The 22782-nt window shown below is 66.4% G+C and overlaps 1 protein-coding gene across 2 annotated transcripts; it reads left to right on the top strand.

Annotated features, from left to right (window-relative positions):
* Positions 1 to 248: 248 nt before the first annotated feature.
* EPPK1 (epiplakin 1) lies at positions 249 to 21349 on the top strand. Of its 2 annotated transcripts, none has more exons than XM_074352662.1 (2): positions 249 to 362; positions 5777 to 21349. In XM_074352662.1, exon 2 carries the CDS (start codon positions 5830 to 5832, stop codon positions 20953 to 20955), a length of 15126 nt encoding a protein of 5041 aa, XP_074208763.1. In that variant the 5' UTR covers positions 249 to 362; positions 5777 to 5829; the 3' UTR covers positions 20956 to 21349. The 2 variants fall into 2 exon arrangements, with proteins under 2 accessions (XP_074208763.1, XP_074208764.1); XM_074352663.1 differs by having other exon boundaries at positions 297 to 362; positions 5781 to 21349.
* The last annotated feature ends 1433 nt before the right edge of the window (positions 21350 to 22782 follow it).

Here is a 22782-nt window from a genome sequence, read left to right as displayed (position 1 = left end):
CTCTAGGGGAGGGGTCGAAAGGGGCAGGGGTAGAACTGAGAGGACCCTGCTCCTCCGCAGCAGCCACCTCCGGCCCTGGGGGTGATCGCAGACCCCCAGCCAGCCGAGGGGCGTGCGCCTGGGGCGCTGGCCAGGCCCGAGTGGGATTCCCAGTACCTGCCCGCCCCGCCCGGTTCCAGGGCACCCCTGCGGGTTCACAGCCCCACGTGCCGCCCACCGCCCCCAGATCAGGGCGTGGCCGCCGAGGGGAGGGGCCGCCGAGGGGAGGGGCCTGAGTGGGTTTAAACCGGGAGGCGCCGGGCGCAGGCGGAAGAGCGAACCGAGGAACTGCGTTCGGAACGCTGGGGGCTCAGTCCAGGCAGGTGGGACACCCAGGCCGCGGCCTTGAGGGGGCGGCTCCAGAGCAAAACTGAAACTCCTGCGCCGGCGCTCGGCCCGGGGCCTGCGGAGGCTGGGGTGGGGGCGCAAGGCGCCCGGAGGTGGCCGGGGGTTCTGGGCCCAGGCAGGCTGAGGCCCGGGCTGAGCGCGGCTGCTGCGGCTCGGCTCCCTGCCTACTAGTGCCGGTGAGCGAGGGTGCTGGCAGCCACCCCCAGGCTTGGGACACAGGTGGGAAAAGTGGCTCCCCGCAGGGGCGCGGGCGAGGTGGCTCACGGAGGTGGGGTCTCGCTTGCCCAGCGGTTTTCCGGCTGGACTGGTGCGCCGTCCTGGGTGGGGCCCTCCAGGTCCGACTTCTCCCTGCCTGCCCGCCCCCTGCCCTGCAGAGCGGGAAGGAGGAGGGGACATGTGCAGCAGGTGCGAGCCAGAGCACCTGGGGCGCAAGGCAATTAGGCTGACAAACTGAGAAAGTGGGTCCGCTCCTGGCCGCCTCGCGTCGGGCGACGGAGGCCGGCGCTCACCCGCCGAGGGAGTTGCCCGCTGAGGGGGGTGGGGCACAGGGACCAACTCCAGACCCTTGGGAGGTGGAGGTGGGAGGGGCTCTGCCCGCCAGGCCCCACCCTTCGTGGGTCGGCTTTCTCTCTTACCTGCCCATCACCCCAAGTTTCTCTCAGGTTACCAACCTTTGCCCGCAGAGCAGGCGGGCGGAATCTTTCTGATGCTGCCCCAAGGTGGAGCAAGGGCCATGGTCACTGCCTCCCTGTGTGGGCCTGAGGCAGCCTGGCCATCTGGCTCTGTTCTTATCTGGCTCAGGTGGACAACCAGACAACCCCCGCCCTGCTCCCAGCCCAGATGGAGTTGGGGGCCTGCCCTTTAGGGCAGATGGCACCCCCTCCCAAGGGATGCGGATCCACCCTCCTCAGGAATTGCCGCCCCACCCTTTGTCACCGGGGTCCACCTTAGGTGGGGCCACTCCCAGGAAGCCACAGGAGGGACCCGCCTTCCTTCTCAAATTTCCTTTATGGTCCTGGGAAATCTGTTCCGCCTCCCTCCCTCCCCAAGCCAGGACGCCACCAGCCCCTTTGGCCACACAGCAGTGCCACTTCTGCTAGTGGCCACCTGCCTGGGACACCTATATTTTGGCTTCTATGAGATTGGGCTTGCCTGGGTTCCCTACCCCCCCAGGTCCCAGACGCCCCTCACATGTCCTGGTCTGTCTCTCCGAAGCTTCAGACCCCTGTGTCCAGCTGCTTCTCCAGGGTCCCCACTTCAGACTCAAGGCACCTGCCCCCAGAACAGTTCCCGTGTCCTGCCTGGTCCAGGACCAGGCAGGCTCGTACCTGGTCCAAGGTCACCGCTGACCAAACCGGCGGTGGCCCAGCTGCATCCGGCTTGCTCCTGGGCACGGGCCTCTCCTAGCCCCTGCCCCTGCCCCCTGCCCCCTGCCCTCAGGCCCTCCCGCACCCAGCCCCTCCCTCCCACGAATCCCTTTTGTGTAGGGCCTGAGCCTCCTGCTCACTGAGCTTATGCCAACTGCTCTGGTTTTCCTGTCCAGGCGCAGCTGCTCCCCAGCACAGCACGGCACCTCTGGGCTCTGGGCAGGCTGCCCATGTCCAGCCAAGGGCCACCCATGTCCAGCCAACAGCCACCCACAGCTGTGCCCACTCGTCTGCTCCTGCAGCCCCTGTGGCCCAGAATCCATTGCCCACTTTGCTGGGTAGTGAAGGGCCTCTCTTCCCTCACACCTTGGTTCCCTGCTAGACGTCAGGTGACTGGCTCACTGCTGCAGCCACCCTGGTGGCAGCGCTGTTACCTGGTGTTCCTGCCGAGACCAAGGCGAGGCTCCCTCTGGCTCCCAAACCCTCTGAAAGCAACCCTGGCACAAAGGTAGCTTTACAAAGGAAGCACCGGTCTCCGGGGGAAGGCGGGCAGCTCAGCACACGTCCAGGCCCGTTTCCAGAAGGGAAGCCTGACACGGTCTTGGCAGGGGTAGTGCCTGCAGAAGGGAGGAGAGGAGGCAGATGGCAAAGGGACACGCTGGCCTGTGGTGCCATGTCACCCACTCCTGGGAGGAGATCAGGGCAGCCCTGCATCCACCACAGTCACGCTGTGTCCTGGAACCCTGCTCCCAGGCATCCCCTCCCCCGACTCTCCCTGGGAAACGCAGGAGAAAGGGAGCAGGATGGGCCCCAGCCCTTGCCACCACCGCCGCGGGTCTTGGGCGCACCGGGCACTTGTGGGCTTCTCTGTGATCCCCACCGTCACTCCTCTCACTCCCCCGCACCCGACACGTGTGCTCACTCTGGTGGGAGCAGCCCCTCATCCCTGAGGCTGCCTCTCAGGCCAGGGTGGCTGCACCTATCCATTTGCTGTCAGAACCAGGCAGGGAAGGGTCTGCGTGGGCCCCCTGGGCACAGCCCCCCTCCTCCTGTGGTCAGGTCAGCTCCCCTGCTGGGCAGGTCCCTCCTCTGGCCTCTTGGTCCTGGACTCAAGGAGCCAGAAGGCCCTGGTAGAGGCAGTGGCCTTCAGCTCAGTGGGACTGTTGCTGTGTCCCCCGGCAGAAGCAGTCTTCCTTGGGGCCTAGGACGTCCAACCCACTGACCCTGGAGCTGCAGAACAGGACAAGGAGCCTGGGCTCCGGTGGGTCACTGGGTGGGTGGGGAGGCATGCCTGCTCCCATCCCTGGTCCCTGGACCCGTGTAGCCTACCTGTGGGACAGAGCACTGGCACTTCCTGGAGTAGCATGTCCCGCGGCCAGGGGCCGCCTGTGAGCCTCCAGCAGCCTCCTGTAGTGCCTCAGCCTGCCCTGTGTGCACCGGAGCCTCTCCCCGGCCACCACGAGGCCCCAGGGGTCCAGCTGGTCACTCAAAGCCTTTTGGGATCTTTTCCAAAGCCTGGGTCTTCACAACTCTGCTCTTTCCCCATCCGATGCCCTCGTCCCCATCCTCTCAAAGGCCTAATGTCTTGCCCTGAGGGCACCTGCCCTGTGAGGCCTGCTCACCTCAGCAAAGCTGAATAATTGTGGTGCTTCCTGGAGTCCAGCTGGTGGTGGTGGTGGTGGTGGTGGTGGTGGTGGTGGTGGTGGTGGTGGTGGTGGTGGTGGTAGTGGTGGCGGCGGCGGCGGCGGCGGCCGCCCCTCCAAAGCCCCGCCTCCGTGTCTGCCCGGTCCTGGCACTAACTCTGAGCCAGGGATCAGCTGCAGGAGGCTTGGGCCCAGCGTCTGGACAGGGAAGGGAGGGAGCAGAGTTTTGCCAGGGGTCTCAGCAGGCAGCCCCAGGGCTGTGAGTGCCCTAAGTGCAGCCCAGGAAGCGGGACTTTGGGCGAGGCAGCTCACGCCGAGGGAGCAACAGTGAGGGCTGTGTGCTGAGTGTCCCCCGTGAGGTGAGGCTGAGTCCTGCCATCCTGAATGGGGTCTGGGCAGCATCTTAAAGTGTTCATCCTGCCAAGCCTGTGTGCCCTTGGCCCTGGCTTCATGCTGACAGCAGGGGCCGCTGCCCCCTGCACAGCCCCAGCCACTGAGGTCTCCCCAGGGAGGTCTCAGCTCCCTGCCCTGTATTCACTGCTGACCCACTGCTCCAGAGGCTGGGGGTCAGCGGGGAGGACTGGCCCGCGCACTGTGAGGCCACGGCCACAGATGCAAGATGGGCTGGAAAATGAGCACCTATCGTGTGGCCAGCCATGGGAAGAAAGGGGCCTTGGGAGGGGTTAGGGTTCAGGCTCTGCAGAGTGGGCAGGGGTAGCTGCCCATAGCTTGTGGCTGTGGGGGTGCCATGTAGCTTGAGGCTCCCTGTGAGACTGCTGGGCACCGGTGTCCAGGAGACAGCTGGACATGTGGCTCCGCACCTCCAGGACAGGCTGCAGTCAGCATTGCTCTCTGATTTAATGGGGAAACGGAGACGGAGCAGAACCCTCTCACCATGGAGAAGGGTCCCCATGCCCCATGACCCGGAGGTTGGGGCAGTCAAATCCAAAATGCATTTGTTGAGTTTGGCAGCTGGAGTCTGAGGTTAACGCAGCAAGAGCTTTGGAGTGGGGGCGAGGGCAAGCGGGGCCTGAGCCCTCTCCCCCAACCAGGAGTCCCAGGAGTGGCTCTGGGGAGCCTGTTGGGAGGCGAGGACAGGTGTGGACAGGCGCCCGAGCCGACTCCTGTGCCAGCAGGGGATGAGGTGTAGACTGGGACCAGGGGCTGCGGGTGTGGTTCTGTGGAAACAAGGTGTGGACTGATTCCCGGGGCTGGGGCGGGAACAGTTACCACAGCCTGGGCAGCTTCGAACAACAGAAACTTAATTTTCCCACAGTTGAGAGGCCAGAATCTGAAATCAATGCTTCTGGCATTTGATGGCGATGCTGGATTCCATGGCTCCAGTCCACTTCTGCCAGCTGGGTACTCTCCCAGCCTCTGTCTTCCTCTGAGGAGACAGTCACATTGGAACAAGGCCCTCCCTACTCTAGTGTGACCTCACCTTAACTTAGTTGTATCGCAAAGACCCTGTTTCCAAATAAGATCACAGTCATAGGTACTGGAGGTTAGGACTCCGACGTGTCTTTTGGGAGACGTGATCTAACCCAGCATAGAAGGGATCAGGCCAGAAGGTAGCGGAGGCTGGCATGCAGTTGCAGTAGGGGGCCAGAGGGTAGGCTCCTGTCAGCGCTGCTCAGAGATTCAGGGCACACAGCTGTCTGCCCAGCCCTTAGCTCCTGGCAGGACCCGCACACAGGCACTGAGTCTGGTCACCCAGGGCCCCAAGGCCCAATGTGGGCACAGAGAGGCTATCGCCTAGTGGGCACGGGGCCAGGGTGGGTAGAGGGGGACACAAGGCCAGGCTGAGGTGGGAGACCTTAAGGGATCAGAGGGCAGGGATCTGGCTGAAGCCCAGTGGGGATCTGGGAGGGAGCAGAGGCCGGAACAGTGGTGGGTCCAAGTGGAGGACCCTGGGAACAGGAGGGAGAGCACCAAGGTGGTGCTGGTGTCTGCGAATCCTTGGAGGCCACTCAAGGGGTGGCGGGGCCTTTGGGGAGCCAGGACGAGGGCCAGTGGTTGGGAGATGTGGGCGCTGAGGCCCAAGTTGTTGGAGGGAGCCACAGCCCAGGGGGCCAGGGCTGAGCCCTTGCACCAGGACCCTGGGGGTTGGAGGCAAGGGTGTGGGGCTGAGGTGGAGGCCAGAGGAAGGCCTACAGGTGAAAACAGAGGCTGCGCTTCCCCAGAGGCTACCCTGTGCTTACGGGGTCCCTCCTGGGACCTGCAGGGCAAAGGGAGGGACCGAACTGGATGCCAAGCCTCCTGATCCAGGAGGGCCCAGGCGGTGGGTCCGGGGCCTGGAGTTGACCCCCAGCCTAGGCCTTCCCTCCCACCCGCCCTACCATCACAGGAACCCTAACAGCACCTTCCTGTCCCCTGCAGGGAGCGGACAGTGGACCTCGATTGAGTGAGTTCTGCATGACTTATCAGGCACCATGAACAGCCACGCCTCTCCTCCTCTTGACGTCTTGGTCACCAGTAACACTGAGCCAGCCATTGTCCCCAAGACCACAAAGGCCACACTGGGAGCTGGCATCCACTCTGGGCCTCAGGCCAAGGCAGTCATGTCTGCCCAGGCCCAGAGCATCGCTGGGGTGTATGTGGAGGCCTCGGGCCAGGTCCATAGTCTCTACGCTGCCATGAAGCAGGGGGTCCTGCCCTTTGGGCTCGGGCTGGCTCTGCTGGAGGCCCAGGCGGCCACTGGGGGCCTGGTGGGCCCCGCCCAGGGCCGGCCGCTGCCTGTGTCTGAGGCCCTGCAGCAGGGCTTAGTGGGCCTGGAGCTGAAGGAGAGGCTGCTGGCCGCTGAGCGTGCGGTCACTGGCTACCCTGACCCCTATGGGGGTGGGAGGCTGGCCCTTTTCCAGGCCATTGGGAAGGAGGTGGTGGACAGGGCACTGGGGTGGAACTGGCTGGAGGCCCAGCTGGCCACTGGGGGTCTGGTGGATCCCACCCAGGGTGTGCGTGTGGCCCCTGAGTTGGCCTGCCAGCAGGGCCTCCTGGACCAGGAGGCGTGGCACGTCCTGTCAGAGTCTGGGCCCGACTCGGGTGCCCCAGGCTTCCTGGACCCCAACACGCTAGAGCAGCTGCCGTACCGCGAGCTGCTGGGGAGGTGTGTGCGGGCCCCCAGCACGGGGCTGGCCCTGCTGCCCCTCAAGACCACTTTCCGCACCCTAAGTGGAGCGGTGAGCTTGGCCGAGCTGCTGGAGGTGGGGGTCCTGGATGAGGGGACAGCCCGAGGCCTGCGGGAGGGCAGGCTGGCAGTGCCGGATGTGAGCACCCGCGCTGAGGTGCAGCGCTACCTGCAGGGCACAGGTGGTGTGGCAGGAGTGGTCCTGCTGCCTGCAGGCCTCAAGAAGAGCTTCTTCCAGGCTGTTGCCGAGCACCTGCTCCCCATGGGCGCCACATTCCCGCTGCTGGAGGCTCAGGCTGCCACCGGCACGCTGGTGGACCCAGCTACTGGCCGGCACCTGTGGGTGGATGAGGCAGTCAGGGCAGGCCTGGTGGGCCCAGAGCTCCACAGGCAGCTCCTGGCGGCAGAGCAGGCAGTGACAGGGTACCATGACCCCTTCACTGGCACCCGCATCCCCCTCTTCCAGGCCATGAAGAAGGAGCTGGTGGACAGGCCTCTGGCGCTGAGGCTCCTGGATGCCCAGTTGGCCACAGGTGGGCTTGTGTGTCCTGCCCGCAGGCTCCGGCTGCCCTTGGAGGCTGCCCTGCGCTTTGGTTGCCTGGACAAAAAGACGCAGCAGTGTCTCCTGCTGGCCACTGGCTTTTCAGACCCTGGCACACAGGAAGGCCTCAGCTACGGGCAGCTGCTTGCCCGCTGTGTCACCGACCCAGAGACGGGGCTGGCCTTCCTGCCCGTCTTAGTGGGGAGCTTTGGAGAGGAGCCGCAGGGACCCCAGTTCATTGAGCACAGCACCCGGCAGGCCCTGAGTGCTGCTGTGGCCACCATCTCCGTGGGCAAATTCCAGGGCCGGCCTGTGTCGCTCTGGGAGCTGCTCTTCTCTGAGGCAGTCCCCGTGGAACAGAGGGTGGCGCTGAGCCAGCAGCACAGGGATGGGACCCTCTCGGTGGAGGAGCTGGGAGCTGTGCTGAGGGCCACCCTCGAGCAGGCTGCAGCCACCTCCAGGAACACTTTTGCTGGGCTGAGGGTCCCCGTGACTCCAGGAGAGCTGCTGACAGCGGAGATCATCAACCAAGACACGTACGAGCAGCTGGAACGAGGACAGACCACAGCACAGGACGTGGGCAGCCTGGACTCCGTGCAGAGGTACTTGCAAGGCACTGGCTGTGTGGCCGGCCTGCTGCTGCCTGGATCCCAGGAGCAGCTCAGTGTCCATGAGGCTTGTAGGAGGGGACTCCTCAGACCCGGCACAGCCCTTATCCTCCTAGAGGCACAGGCAGCCACGGGCTTCATTATCGATCCCAAAGAAAACAAGAAGTATTCAGTGGAAGAGGCGCTGAGGGCTGGTGTCATCGGGCCCAGTGTGTATGCAAAGTTGCTGTCAGCCGAGCGCGCTGTCACCGGCTACAGTGACCCCTACACGGGGGAGCGGATCTCCCTGTTCCAGGCCATGAAGAAGGGCCTGATTGTCAGGGAGCATGGCATCCGCCTGCTGGAGGCCCAGATCGCCACGGGCGGCATCATCGACCCGGTGCACAGCCACCGTGTGCCAGTGGATGTGGCCTTCCAGCGCGGCTACTTTGACCAGACGCTGAGGTTGATTTTGGCAGACCCTAGCGACGACACCAAGGGCTTCTTCGACCCCAACACGCATGAGAACCTCACCTACATGGAGCTGCTGGAGCGCTGCGTGCGCGACCCCAACACAGGGCTCCACCTGCTGCCACTCACGCGCACGCGGCCTCAGCTGGTGGATGGCACCACCAGGCAAGCCCTCCAGAGCCTGCTGCTGTCAGTGAGGCACGGGCGGTTCCGGGGACAGAGGGTTTCCGCCTGGGAGCTGATCAACTCGGAATGTTTCAGTGAGGATAGGAGGCGGAGGCTCCTGAAGGACTACTGGCTGCACAAGGTCTCACTGGAGCAAGTCTCAAAGCTGCTGGAGAGAGAAATGGAGAGGTGGGCAGATATCATGCTGCCCACGCTGCGGGGCCAGGTTACTGCCTACCAGCTCCTGGAGGCCCACATCATTGACCAGGAGCTCCTGGACCAGGTGCTGTCGGGGGCAGTGAGCCCTGAGGCTCTGCTTTGCATGGACAGTGTCCGCAGGTATCTGCGTGGCTCGGGGGCCGTGGGTGGCGTGATGCTGCAGCCCTCCAACCAGCGTCTCAGCCTCTACCAGGCCATGAAGCAGAAGCTGCTGGGGCCAGGGGTGGCCCTGGCCCTGCTGGAGGCCCAGGCAGCCACTGGGGCTATTACTGACCCCTGCAGTCTGGAGACTATGTCTGTGGGCGAGGCCGTGCGCAGGGAGCTGGTGGGGCCAGAGCTCTACAGCAGGCTGAGACAGGCCGAGGACACTGTCACCGGCCTTAGAGATCCCTTCTCTGGGGAACGAGTGTCCCTTTTCCAGGCCATGAAGAAGGGTCTTGTCTCTGTGGAGCAGGCTGTCCGCCTCCTGGAGGCCCAAGTGGCCACGGGAGGGGTCATTGACCCCAGAGACCACCACCACCTCCCAATGCCCGTGGCCACACAGCGTGGCTGTATTGACCAGGACATGGAGGTGGCTTTGTCTAGCTCTGAGACCTTCCCCACGCTGGATGGCCGGGGACACACCAGCTACGCCCAGCTTCTGGAGCAGTGTGTAAGGGACGAGGCATCCGGCCTGTACCTCCTGCCCCTGCCGGAAGATGCTCCTCCGATCCCCACGGACAAGCAAGTACAGGAGACCCTAAAGTCCACTCAGGGGACTGAGGACGGCATGTCCCTCTGGGAGCTGCTGGGCTCCTGCCACTTCACTGAGGAGCAGCGGAGGGGCCTCCTAGAGGACTTCAGGGTGGGGAGGACCACGGCGCAGCAGCTGCGGGCAGCCGTGCAGAGGTGGGTGCAGGAGGCGGAGCTCCTGGCGCGGGCCCGCATCACCCTGCCTGGCCCGCGGGGCAGGGTGCCCGCCGTCTGGCTGCTGCACGCCGGTGTCATCACCCGGGAGACCCTGGAGGCGCTGGTCCAGGGTGCGTGGTCGCCTCCTGAGGTCGCTGAGCAGCCCGCTGTGCGGGCCTGCTTGTGGGGCACAGGCTGCGTGGCTGGGGTGCTGCTGCCGCGCTCGGGCGCCAAAGTGAGCATTGCCCAGGCCATGGAGGACACCCTCCTGCCCGCTGGCCTGGGTCAGAGACTGCTGGAGGCCCAGGTGGCATCTGGCTCTCTCATTGACCCTCTGACCAGCCAGAGACTGTCGGTGGAAGATGCAATCAAGGCCGGCCTTGTGCCTGGGACGTTGAGTGAGCAGCTCCAGCAGGTGGAGAGGGCAGTGGCCGGGTACACGGACCCCTGCTCGGGGGGCTCCCTCTCCCTGTGGCAGGCTGTGGAGAAAGGGCTCATGCCCCAGAGCGAGGGCTTCCCCCTCCTGCAGGCACAGCTGGCCACAGGGGGTGCAGTGGACCCCGTCCACGGGGTGCACCTGCCCGAGGCGGCAGCCTGCAGACTTGGCCTCCTGGACGAGCAGACGAGCAGGGTGCTGACCTCACCAGATGAGGACAACAAGTTCTTCTTTGACCCCAGCACGCGGGACAAGGTGACATACGGGCAACTCAAGGAGCGCTGTGTTCCAGATGCTGACACCGGCCTGTGGCTGCTGCCGCTCCCTGAGGACACGGCACTAGAGTGGGACGAGCACACGGCAGTGGCCCTGAGGGCCATGAAGGTTCCTGTCAGCACAGGGAGGTTCAGAGGCCTCAGCATGTCCCTCTGGGACCTGCTGCACTCAGAGTATGTCAGTGTCCACAGGCGGCGGGAGCTGGCAGCACTCTGCCTGTCTGGGAGGGCCACAGCACTGCGGCAGGTGGTCAGCGCAGTCACCGCCCTGGTGGAGGCCTCAGAGCGGCAGCCCTCGCAGGCCGCCTTCAGAGGGCTCCGGAAACAGGTGTCGGCCAGGGACCTGTTCAGGTCCCAGCTGATTGACAAAAAGACGTTGCATGACCTGAATGAGGGGAGGAAGACGGTGCAGGAGGTGACGGAGATGGACAGCGTGAAGCGCTTCTTGGAAGGAGGCAACTTCATAGCCGGGGTCCTTCTCCAGGACACAAAGGAGAGGATGAGCATCTCAGAGGCCCTGAGGAGACACGTTCTGCGGCCCGGCACGGCCCTGGTGCTGCTGGAGGCACAGGCGGCCACTGGCTTCCTCATCGACCCCTTGGAGAACCGGAAGCTGACTGTGCAGGAGGCATTCGAGGCTGGGATGTTCGGCAAGGAAACCTACCAGAAGCTGCTGTCGGCCGAGCGCGCCGTCACCGGCTACACCGACCCCTACACCGGGGAGCAGATCTCCCTGTTCCAGGCCATGAAGAAGGGCCTGATCGTCAGGGAGCATGGCATCCGCCTGCTGGAGGCCCAGATCGCCACGGGCGGCGTCATCGACCCGGTGCACAGCCACCGCGTGCCCGTGGACGTGGCCTTCCAGCGCGGCTACTTCGACGAGGAGATGAGCCGCGTCCTGGAGGACCCCAGCGACGACACCAGGGGCTTCTTCGACCCCAACACGCACGAGAACCTCACCTACATGCAGCTGCTGGAGCGCTGCGTGCGCGACCCCGACACGGGGCTCTACCTGCTGCAAGTTGTAAAGAAAGGAGAGGCATACGTGTATATCGATGAAGCCACGAAGCAAGTTCTGCAATCCAAAACAACCACAATGCGTGTGGGGCGGTTTGCCAATCAGATGGTCTCCTTCTGGGACCTGCTGACCTCTCAGTACTTCACTGAGGACAGGAAGAGAGAGCTTGTCCAAGCATACAGAGCCCGGAACGTGAGCCTGGAGCAGTTGCTGGAGATCATTGTCACGACGGTCAAAGAAACAGAAAAGCAAAACCAGGTGATCAAGGTGGCAGCCATTGGTGGGGAGGTGACAGCTGCAGAGTTATTCAACTCAGGAATCATCGATAAAAAGACTCTGGATACGCTGCACCCAGGGGACAGTGGGGGGCAGGCCCTCCGCAACCTGGAGCCTGTAAAGGCCTACCTGGATGGCAGGGGCTGCATTGCCGGTGTGACCACACCATCCACCCAGGAGGTCCTGAGCATGTACGAGGCCGGCAGGAAAGGACTCGTGCCAGCAGCGTTCGTGGCTCACCTACTAGAAGCACAGGCGGCCACAGGGTTCATGCTGGACCCCTACAGCCACCAGAGGCTCTCTGTGGATGAGGCTGTGGCTGCTGGCCTGGTGGGCGAAGACCTGCAGGAAAGGCTCCTGATCGCCGAGAAGGCCGCCAGAGGATATGTGGACCCAGTGACAGGACACACGATCTCCCTGTTCCAGGCCATGAGGAGAAAGCTGGTGGCACAGGAGTGGGCGCTCAGGCTGCTGGAGGTGCAGGTGGCCACGGGGGGCGTCGTGGACCCGCTGCACCACCACCGGCTTCCGCTGGACGCCGCCTACAGACGAGGCTGTTTACACCCAGACACCTACCCGCTCGTTGCAGATCCAAAGGGCATGAATAAAAGATATGTAGACCCCAACACACAGGAGAAGGTGACGTACCAGGAGCTGCAGGAGAGGAGCCAGCAGGAAGAGGCAACGGGCTGGGCCCTGTTCCCTGTGCTTCTTAGTGGACAGCACTGCACATATATTGACGACGCCACCATCAGAGCTCTCCAGGCCCAGGAGGTGGAGGTCACTGTGGGGAGGTTTAAGGGCCAGAGACCATCGGTCTGGGAATTGCTGAATTCAGAATATGTGACAGAAGAGAAGAAGCGTGAGTTAGTTGTAAAATACAAAAGAGACACAGCACATGCACTAGAAGCGGTAGTGACTCTTATCTTCGAAATAATTCATGAGACGGAAAAGAATAGAAAACAGCTCTGGTTCAGAGGGATCAGGAGACAAATCACTGCTGCCGAGCTCTGCGCTGCAGGTGTCCTCAGTGAGGCGATGCTGGGGGCCTTAGAGGAAGGGAGGACCACTGCAGACGATGTGACACAGGACGAAGGAGTCAGGCGCTACCTGGAGGGGACCAGCTGCATCGCCGGCGTGCTGGTGCCCGCCAGGGACGAGCCCGGGCGCCAGGAGAAGATGAGCATCTACCAGGCCATGTGGAAGGGCGTCCTGCGGCCCGGCACGGCCCTGGTGCTGCTGGAGGCGCAGGCGGCCACCGGCTTCGTCATCGACCCCGTGCGCAACCGGAAGCTGTCCGTGGAGGAGGCGGTGGCCGCGGGCGTGGTGGGCGGCGAGCTCCAGGAGAAGCTGCTGTCGGCCGAGCGCGCCGTCACCGGCTACACCGACCCCTACACCGGGGAGCAGATCTCCCTGTTCCAGGCCATGAAGAAGGACCTGATCGTCAGGGAGCACGGCATCCGCCTGCTGGAGGCCCAGATCGCCACGGGCGGCGTCATCGACCCGGTGCACAGCCACCGCGTGCCCGTGGACGTGGCCTTCCAGCGCGGCTACTTCGACGAGGAGATGAGCCGCGTCCTGGAGGACCCCAGCGACGACACCAGGGGCTTCTTCGACCCCAACACGCACGAGAACCTCACCTACAAGCAGCTACTGCGCCGCTGCGTGCGCGACCCCGACACGGGGCTCTACCTGCTGCAGCTGGCGGGCCGGGGCTCCGCCGTGCACCAGCTGGGCGAGGAGCTGCGCGCCGCCCTGCGCGATGCCCGCGTGACGCCGGGCTCGGGCGCCCTCCGGGGCCAGGGCGTCTCCGTCTGGGAGCTCCTCTTCTACCGGGAGGTGTCCGAGAGCCAGCGGCAGGACCTGCTGCGCCGGTACCGGGAGGGCTCGCTGACCGCGCCGGACGTGGGCGCCGCCCTCGCCTCCCTGCTGGCCCGGGCCGAGGCGGAGGACCAGGTCCCCCGGCCCGCGCCCCCCGACCCACCGGGGGCCCTGCGTGCCGCCACCATGGAGGTCCGGGTGGGCCGCCTGCGGGGGCCCGCGGTGCCTGTGTGGGACGTGCTGGCGTCCAGCTACGTGAGCGAGGCCACCCGGGAGCAGCTGCTGGCCCAGTTCAGTGCGGGGACGCTGGGCTTGCCCGCGCTGACCCACAGGCTGACCACCATCATCCAGGAGGCGGAGGCGGCCGACGGGACCGAGCACGGGCAGGGGGGCGCCGCCCCCGGCCAGCCCGAGCCCGGCCCAGCCGGGCGCGGTGACGGTGACGCCGACGCGGGTCCCTCCCCGGGCCAGGCCGACGCCGAGGCCGCCCGGGCCCTCCAGGAGCGGGCCCTGCGGGCCGCCACCATGGAGGTGCAGGCCGGGCAGTTCCGCGGCCAGCCCGTCTCCGTGTGGGACGTCCTCTTCTCCTCCTACCTGGGCCAGGCCCGCCGGGACGAGCTCCTGGCCCGGCACGCGGCCGGCACCCTGGCCCTGCCCGGCCTGGTCGCCATCCTCACCCAGGTCATCGAGGAGGCGGAGGAGCGGCTGAGCAAGGTGTCCCTCCGGGGCCTGAGGCGCCAGGTGTCGGCCTCCGAGCTGGGCAGGTCCAGGATCCTGGGCCCCGAGACCCTGCGGGACCTGGCCCAGGGCACCAAGACCCTGCAGGAGGTGTCGGAGATGGACTCGGTGAAACGCTACCTGGAGGGCACCAGCTGCATCGCCGGCGTGCTGGTGCCCGCCAGGGACGAGCCCGGGCGCCAGGAGAAGATGAGCATCTACCAGGCCATGTGGAAGGGCGTCCTGCGGCCCGGCACGGCCCTGGTGCTGCTGGAGGCGCAGGCGGCCACCGGCTTCGTCATCGACCCCGTGCGCAACCGGAAGCTGTCCGTGGAGGAGGCGGTGGCCGCGGGCGTGGTGGGCGGCGAGCTCCAGGAGAAGCTGCTGTCGGCCGAGCGCGCCGTCACCGGCTACACCGACCCCTACACCGGGGAGCAGATCTCCCTGTTCCAGGCCATGAAGAAGGACCTGATCGTCAGGGAGCACGGCATCCGCCTGCTGGAGGCCCAGATCGCCACGGGCGGCGTCATCGACCCGGTGCACAGCCACCGCGTGCCCGTGGACGTGGCCTTCCAGCGCGGCTACTTCGACGAGGAGATGAGCCGCGTCCTGGAGGACCCCAGCGACGACACCAGGGGCTTCTTCGACCCCAACACGCACGAGAACCTCACCTACAAGCAGCTACTGCGCCGCTGCGTGCGCGACCCCGACACGGGGCTCTACCTGCTGCAGCTGGCGGGCCGGGGCTCCGCCGTGCACCAGCTGGGCGAGGAGCTGCGCGCCGCCCTGCGCGATGCCCGCGTGACGCCGGGCTCGGGCGCCCTCCGGGGCCAGGGCGTCTCCGTCTGGGAGCTCCTCTTCTACCGGGAGGTGTCCGAGAGCCAGCGGCAGGACCTGCTGCGCCGGTACCGGGAGGGCTCGCTGACCGCGCCGGACGTGGGCGCCGCCCTCGCCTCCCTGCTGGCCCGGGCCGAGGCGGAGGACCAGGTCCCCCGGCCCGCGCCCCCCGACCCACCGGGGGCCCTGCGTGCCGCCACCATGGAGGTCCGGGTGGGCCGCCTGCGGGGGCCCGCGGTGCCTGTGTGGGACGTGCTGGCGTCCAGCTACGTGAGCGAGGCCACCCGGGAGCAGCTGCTGGCCCAGTTCAGTGCGGGGACGCTGGGCTTGCCCGCGCTGACCCACAGGCTGACCACCATCATCCAGGAGGCGGAGGCGGCCGACGGGACCGAGCACGGGCAGGGGGGCGCCGCCCCCGGCCAGCCCGAGCCCGGCCCAGCCGGGCGCGGTGACGGTGACGCCGACGCGGGTCCCTCCCCGGGCCAGGCCGACGCCGAGGCCGCCCGGGCCCTCCAGGAGCGGGCCCTGCGGGCCGCCACCATGGAGGTGCAGGCCGGGCAGTTCCGCGGCCAGCCCGTCTCCGTGTGGGACGTCCTCTTCTCCTCCTACCTGGGCCAGGCCCGCCGGGACGAGCTCCTGGCCCGGCACGCGGCCGGCACCCTGGCCCTGCCCGGCCTGGTCGCCATCCTCACCCAGGTCATCGAGGAGGCGGAGGAGCGGCTGAGCAAGGTGTCCCTCCGGGGCCTGAGGCGCCAGGTGTCGGCCTCCGAGCTGGGCAGGTCCAGGATCCTGGGCCCCGAGACCCTGCGGGACCTGGCCCAGGGCACCAAGACCCTGCAGGAGGTGTCGGAGATGGACTCGGTGAAACGCTACCTGGAGGGCACCAGCTGCATCGCCGGCGTGCTGGTGCCCGCCAGGGACGAGCCCGGGCGCCAGGAGAAGATGAGCATCTACCAGGCCATGTGGAAGGGCGTCCTGCGGCCCGGCACGGCCCTGGTGCTGCTGGAGGCGCAGGCGGCCACCGGCTTCGTCATCGACCCCGTGCGCAACCGGAAGCTGTCCGTGGAGGAGGCGGTGGCCGCGGGCGTGGTGGGCGGCGAGCTCCAGGAGAAGCTGCTGTCGGCCGAGCGCGCCGTCACCGGCTACACCGACCCCTACACCGGGGAGCAGATCTCCCTGTTCCAGGCCATGAAGAAGGACCTGATCGTCAGGGAGCACGGCATCCGCCTGCTGGAGGCCCAGATCGCCACGGGCGGCGTCATCGACCCGGTGCACAGCCACCGCGTGCCCGTGGACGTGGCCTTCCAGCGCGGCTACTTCGACGAGGAGATGAGCCGCGTCCTGGAGGACCCCAGCGACGACACCAGGGGCTTCTTCGACCCCAACACGCACGAGAACCTCACCTACAAGCAGCTACTGCGCCGCTGCGTGCGCGACCCCGACACGGGGCTCTACCTGCTGCAGCTGGCGGGCCGGGGCTCCGCCGTGCACCAGCTGGGCGAGGAGCTGCGCGCCGCCCTGCGCGATGCCCGCGTGACGCCGGGCTCGGGCGCCCTCCGGGGCCAGGGCGTCTCCGTCTGGGAGCTCCTCTTCTACCGGGAGGTGTCCGAGAGCCAGCGGCAGGACCTGCTGCGCCGGTACCGGGAGGGCTCGCTGACCGCGCCGGACGTGGGCGCCGCCCTCGCCTCCCTGCTGGCCCGGGCCGAGGCGGAGGACCAGGTCCCCCGGCCCGCGCCCCCCGACCCACCGGGGGCCCTGCGTGCCGCCACCATGGAGGTCCGGGTGGGCCGCCTGCGGGGGCCCGCGGTGCCTGTGTGGGACGTGCTGGCGTCCAGCTACGTGAGCGAGGCCACCCGGGAGCAGCTGCTGGCCCAGTTCAGTGCGGGGACGCTGGGCTTGCCCGCGCTGACCCACAGGCTGACCACCATCATCCAGGAGGCGGAGGCGGCCGACGGGACCGAGCACGGGCAGGGGGGCGCCGCCCCCGGCCAGCCCGAGCCCGGCCCAGCCGGGCGCGGTGACGGTGACGCCGACGCGGGTCCCTCCCCGGGCCAGGCCGACGCCGAGGCCGCCCGGGCCCTCCAGGAGCGGGCCCTGCGGGCCGCCACCATGGAGGTGCAGGCCGGGCAGTTCCGCGGCCAGCCCGTCTCCGTGTGGGACGTCCTCTTCTCCTCCTACCTGGGCCAGGCCCGCCGGGACGAGCTCCTGGCCCGGCACGCGGCCGGCACCCTGGCCCTGCCCGGCCTGGTCGCCATCCTCACCCAGGTCATCGAGGAGGCGGAGGAGCGGCTGAGCAAGGTGTCCCTCCGGGGCCTGAGGCGCCAGGTGTCGGCCTCCGAGCTGGGCAGGTCCAGGATCCTGGGCCCCGAGACCCTGCGGGACCTGGCCCAGGGCACCAAGACCCTGCAGGAGGTGTCGGAGATGGACTCGGTGAAACGCTACCTGGAGGGCACCAGCTGCATCGCCGGCGTGCTGGTGCCCGCCAGGGACGAGCCCGGGCGCCAGGAGAAGATGAGCATCTACCAGGCCATGTGGAAGGGCGTCCTGCGGCCCGGCACGGCCCTGGTGCTGCTGGAGGCGCAGGCGGCCACCGGCTTCGTCATCGACCCCGTGCGCAACCGGAAGCTGTCCGTGGAGGAGGCGGTGGCCGCGGGCGTGGTGGGCGGCGAGCTCCAGGAGAAGCTGCTGTCGGCCGAGCGCGCCGTCACCGGCTACACCGACCCCTACACCGGGGAGCAGATCTCCCTGTTCCAGGCCATGAAGAAGGACCTGATCGTCAGGGAGCACGGCATCCGCCTGCTGGAGGCCCAGATCGCCACGGGCGGCGTCATCGACCCGGTGCACAGCCACCGCGTGCCCGTGGACGTGGCCTTCCAGCGCGGCTACTTCGACGAGGAGATGAGCCGCGTCCTGGAGGACCCCAGCGACGACACCAGGGGCTTCTTCGACCCCAACACGCACGAGAACCTCACCTACAAGCAGCTACTGCGCCGCTGCGTGCGCGACCCCGACACGGGGCTCTACCTGCTGCAGCTGGCGGGCCGGGGCTCCGCCGTGCACCAGCTGGGCGAGGAGCTGCGCGCCGCCCTGCGCGATGCCCGCGTGACGCCGGGCTCGGGCGCCCTCCGGGGCCAGGGCGTCTCCGTCTGGGAGCTCCTCTTCTACCGGGAGGTGTCCGAGAGCCAGCGGCAGGACCTGCTGCGCCGGTACCGGGAGGGCTCGCTGACCGCGCCGGACGTGGGCGCCGCCCTCGCCTCCCTGCTGGCCCGGGCCGAGGCGGAGGACCAGGTCCCCCGGCCCGCGCCCCCCGACCCACCGGGGGCCCTGCGTGCCGCCACCATGGAGGTCCGGGTGGGCCGCCTGCGGGGGCCCGCGGTGCCTGTGTGGGACGTGCTGGCGTCCAGCTACGTGAGCGAGGCCACCCGGGAGCAGCTGCTGGCCCAGTTCAGTGCGGGGACGCTGGGCTTGCCCGCGCTGACCCACAGGCTGACCACCATCATCCAGGAGGCGGAGGCGGCCGACGGGACCGAGCACGGGCAGGGGGGCGCCGCCCCCGGCCAGCCCGAGCCCGGCCCAGCCGGGCGCGGTGACGGTGACGCCGACGCGGGTCCCTCCCCGGGCCAGGCCGACGCCGAGGCCGCCCGGGCCCTCCAGGAGCGGGCCCTGCGGGCCGCCACCATGGAGGTGCAGGCCGGGCAGTTCCGCGGCCAGCCCGTCTCCGTGTGGGACGTCCTCTTCTCCTCCTACCTGGGCCAGGCCCGCCGGGACGAGCTCCTGGCCCGGCACGCGGCCGGCACCCTGGCCCTGCCCGGCCTGGTCGCCATCCTCACCCAGGTCATCGAGGAGGCGGAGGAGCGGCTGAGCAAGGTGTCCCTCCGGGGCCTGAGGCGCCAGGTGTCGGCCTCCGAGCTGGGCAGGTCCAGGATCCTGGGCCCCGAGACCCTGCGGGACCTGGCCCAGGGCACCAAGACCCTGCAGGAGGTGTCGGAGATGGACTCGGTGAAACGCTACCTGGAGGGCACCAGCTGCATCGCCGGCGTGCTGGTGCCCGCCAGGGACGAGCCCGGGCGCCAGGAGAAGATGAGCATCTACCAGGCCATGTGGAAGGGCGTCCTGCGGCCCGGCACGGCCCTGGTGCTGCTGGAGGCGCAGGCGGCCACCGGCTTCGTCATCGACCCCGTGCGCAACCGGAAGCTGTCCGTGGAGGAGGCGGTGGCCGCGGGCGTGGTGGGCGGCGAGCTCCAGGAGAAGCTGCTGTCGGCCGAGCGCGCCGTCACCGGCTACACCGACCCCTACACCGGGGAGCAGATCTCCCTGTTCCAGGCCATGAAGAAGGACCTGATCGTCAGGGAGCACGGCATCCGCCTGCTGGAGGCCCAGATCGCCACGGGCGGCGTCATCGACCCGGTGCACAGCCACCGCGTGCCCGTGGACGTGGCCTTCCAGCGCGGCTACTTCGACGAGGAGATGAGCCGCGTCCTGGAGGACCCCAGCGACGACACCAGGGGCTTCTTCGACCCCAACACGCACGAGAACCTCACCTACAAGCAGCTACTGCGCCGCTGCGTGCGCGACCCCGACACGGGGCTCTACCTGCTGCAGCTGGCGGGCCGGGGCTCCGCCGTGCACCAGCTGGGCGAGGAGCTGCGCGCCGCCCTGCGCGATGCCCGCGTGACGCCGGGCTCGGGCGCCCTCCGGGGCCAGGGCGTCTCCGTCTGGGAGCTCCTCTTCTACCGGGAGGTGTCCGAGAGCCAGCGGCAGGACCTGCTGCGCCGGTACCGGGAGGGCTCGCTGACCGCGCCGGACGTGGGCGCCGCCCTCGCCTCCCTGCTGGCCCGGGCCGAGGCGGAGGACCAGGTCCCCCGGCCCGCGCCCCCCGACCCACCGGGGGCCCTGCGTGCCGCCACCATGGAGGTCCGGGTGGGCCGCCTGCGGGGGCCCGCGGTGCCTGTGTGGGACGTGCTGGCGTCCAGCTACGTGAGCGAGGCCACCCGGGAGCAGCTGCTGGCCCAGTTCAGTGCGGGGACGCTGGGCTTGCCCGCGCTGACCCACAGGCTGACCACCATCATCCAGGAGGCGGAGGCGGCCGACGGGACCGAGCACGGGCAGGGGGGCGCCGCCCCCGGCCAGCCCGAGCCCGGCCCAGCCGGGCGCGGTGACGGTGACGCCGACGCGGGTCCCTCCCCGGGCCAGGCCGACGCCGAGGCCGCCCGGGCCCTCCAGGAGCGGGCCCTGCGGGCCGCCACCATGGAGGTGCAGGCCGGGCAGTTCCGCGGCCAGCCCGTCTCCGTGTGGGACGTCCTCTTCTCCTCCTACCTGGGCCAGGCCCGCCGGGACGAGCTCCTGGCCCGGCACGCGGCCGGCACCCTGGCCCTGCCCGGCCTGGTCGCCATCCTCACCCAGGTCATCGAGGAGGCGGAGGAGCGGCTGAGCAAGGTGTCCCTCCGGGGCCTGAGGCGCCAGGTGTCGGCCTCCGAGCTGGGCAGGTCCAGGATCCTGGGCCCCGAGACCCTGCGGGACCTGGCCCAGGGCACCAAGACCCTGCAGGAGGTGTCGGAGATGGACTCGGTGAAACGCTACCTGGAGGGCACCAGCTGCATCGCCGGCGTGCTGGTGCCCGCCAGGGACGAGCCCGGGCGCCAGGAGAAGATGAGCATCTACCAGGCCATGTGGAAGGGCGTCCTGCGGCCCGGCACGGCCCTGGTGCTGCTGGAGGCGCAGGCGGCCACCGGCTTCGTCATCGACCCCGTGCGCAACCGGAAGCTGTCCGTGGAGGAGGCGGTGGCCGCGGGCGTGGTGGGCGGCGAGCTCCAGGAGAAGCTGCTGTCGGCCGAGCGCGCCGTCACCGGCTACACCGACCCCTACACCGGGGAGCAGATCTCCCTGTTCCAGGCCATGAAGAAGGACCTGATCGTCAGGGAGCACGGCATCCGCCTGCTGGAGGCCCAGATCGCCACGGGCGGCGTCATCGACCCGGTGCACAGCCACCGCGTGCCCGTGGACGTGGCCTTCCAGCGCGGCTACTTCGACGAGGAGATGAGCCGCGTCCTGGAGGACCCCAGCGACGACACCAGGGGCTTCTTCGACCCCAACACGCACGAGAACCTCACCTACAAGCAGCTTCTGCAGAGGGGCAGTGTTGACCCCGAAACAGGCCTTCTGTTTCTTTCGCTTTCATGACCGTCAGTGAATATTCTAGTTGGTATTGTTTCATGTTTAAGAGAGAGAAAAGTATTTTGAAACATTTTCTTTTTGTTCTAAATTTTGTTCTCCCATTTTTCAATCTGCATGTTAATGTCGACTTAACTTTTCACTCTGCTGTGTCTTGTTTTCTTGCTTTTGGTTCTTTGTTGTGCTAAACTAAGTGTGATAGCTTTCTCATGTTGTTTGGACTCTGTGCAATTAGCGTGAATTTTCAGTTTTTTTTTTGACATTGCCACGTGAGAATTTCCGATAAAGTGTGCTATCTTCAGAGTGAAGAACTCCTTCTGATCTCAGGCCTATCACCTGACTTGGATGTATCAGTTTGTTAGTGTTATGTGTTAGAATATGTGAATTAAATTCACTACTTTCAGTGATGGTTCACTGTCGTGTTTTTTTGACCACATCTTTTCTCACCATTTTTTGGCTCAGTAAGTGGCTTTTTGATCTCCGTTTGGATTCCATCAGCTGTAGTTGCCCATCACACTGCTGGGCTCCAGGAGGGCCTGGGCTGATTTTGTCTTTTGGTACAGCCTCTCCTGATAGGTACAACCCTTTGTGGGCTGCCTCACCAGCTTTGTTTTGGAGGTCTGGCCTTCACAAGTTAGAAACAATTGTTTTTATGTGAACAAAGCTCTCTTCTTGACTTCAGCTTTTCAAAGGTTCATGCACAAATCTGTGTAGCGTTGCTGTGGATATAAGAGATGAAAGAAAAAGTGAGCATGGACAACCTCGAGTGACGTAAAGCTGTATGCAGTGTGATCGCTGCGTGCGCTGTAGTTAGGTCACTGTCAGACTCTTAAAAGAGCCTGGAACTTCAGTCAGCTGAAGAGTGTGTCTCTTTGGGGTAGGTGACCGAGGGCCAAGCCTTGTTGGCCGCTCCTTACCGCACAGAGCAGATCACAGCACTACTCAGAGGTTGAACAGCGGGTGACACTTTTGCAGGATCACTTGGGGCTGGATGGAACCGGGAGCAGGCTGATGCCGATGTCCCGAGAAGCGGTGCTAGTCCTAAAAGGATGACAGCAGTGGAGACATGAAAGGGTAGGTGCTGTCTGTGTGGAAGGTTAGGAGAAAAAGGTGTCCCAAGGGACTCTCAGAGACCAGCAGGGCTGAAGGCCTTCTACCGAGGTGGAGGAGATCAGTGTTTTAAGTTTGAGAGAAGGCAGGCACATGCGTCTACTTTTCTTTCCAGAAAGAGAAAGTGAAGGGTGAGTGAGGACTCAGCAGGTTTTCAAGGAAGACCACGGGAAGGTAGTGAGGGTTATGGGGTCAATGGGGACGTTAGACAAGAATTCTAGAGTTCATCTCTTGATATGGCTGGAGCGGTGAGGGGGCCTCCAGGAGGGTGACATGGCTGCATTTGAGTGGGGCTGGGGCTCCCTCCTGATGGCTCCACTGTCCAAGAAGCGCCATTAGCAGAAAGCCGAGAGATGGGAAATCGCTATCCTGGGATGTGAGAAGGTGAGCGTGTGGATGAGAAAGGGAAGCACTGAATTGCGGGCCATTGGGAAGTCTGTGGGCAAGAAGTAAAGTCAGCCTGCTTTGAATATTTTTCTGTCTTCTTAAGTGGCCCTCGCACTTACTCCTAGGGGAAGGGAGACGCGCGGGCAGAGCTGGCCGCCCAAATGCCCCTCCCTGGCCTTTCCCCAGACTCTCGCGGTGCAACCCCGGGGCCGAGTGGGCTGCCCTGGCTCTGCTCCACGCTGGGTTCACCCTAGGGCGGGACCCGGGGACCGAGGGAGGGTTTCAGGAAGTGTGGCAGGAGTGTGGTGGGGAAGCATTGCGGGAAGCAGGAACGGCTCT

Source organism: Camelus bactrianus, chromosome 25 (genome assembly GCF_048773025.1).
Source record: "Camelus bactrianus isolate YW-2024 breed Bactrian camel chromosome 25, ASM4877302v1, whole genome shotgun sequence".
Classification (NCBI taxonomy): Eukaryota; Metazoa; Chordata; class Mammalia; order Artiodactyla; family Camelidae; genus Camelus; species Camelus bactrianus.
The sequence above is the reverse complement of the archived record's forward strand: the minus strand, read 5'-3'. Positions and strand labels throughout refer to the sequence as shown.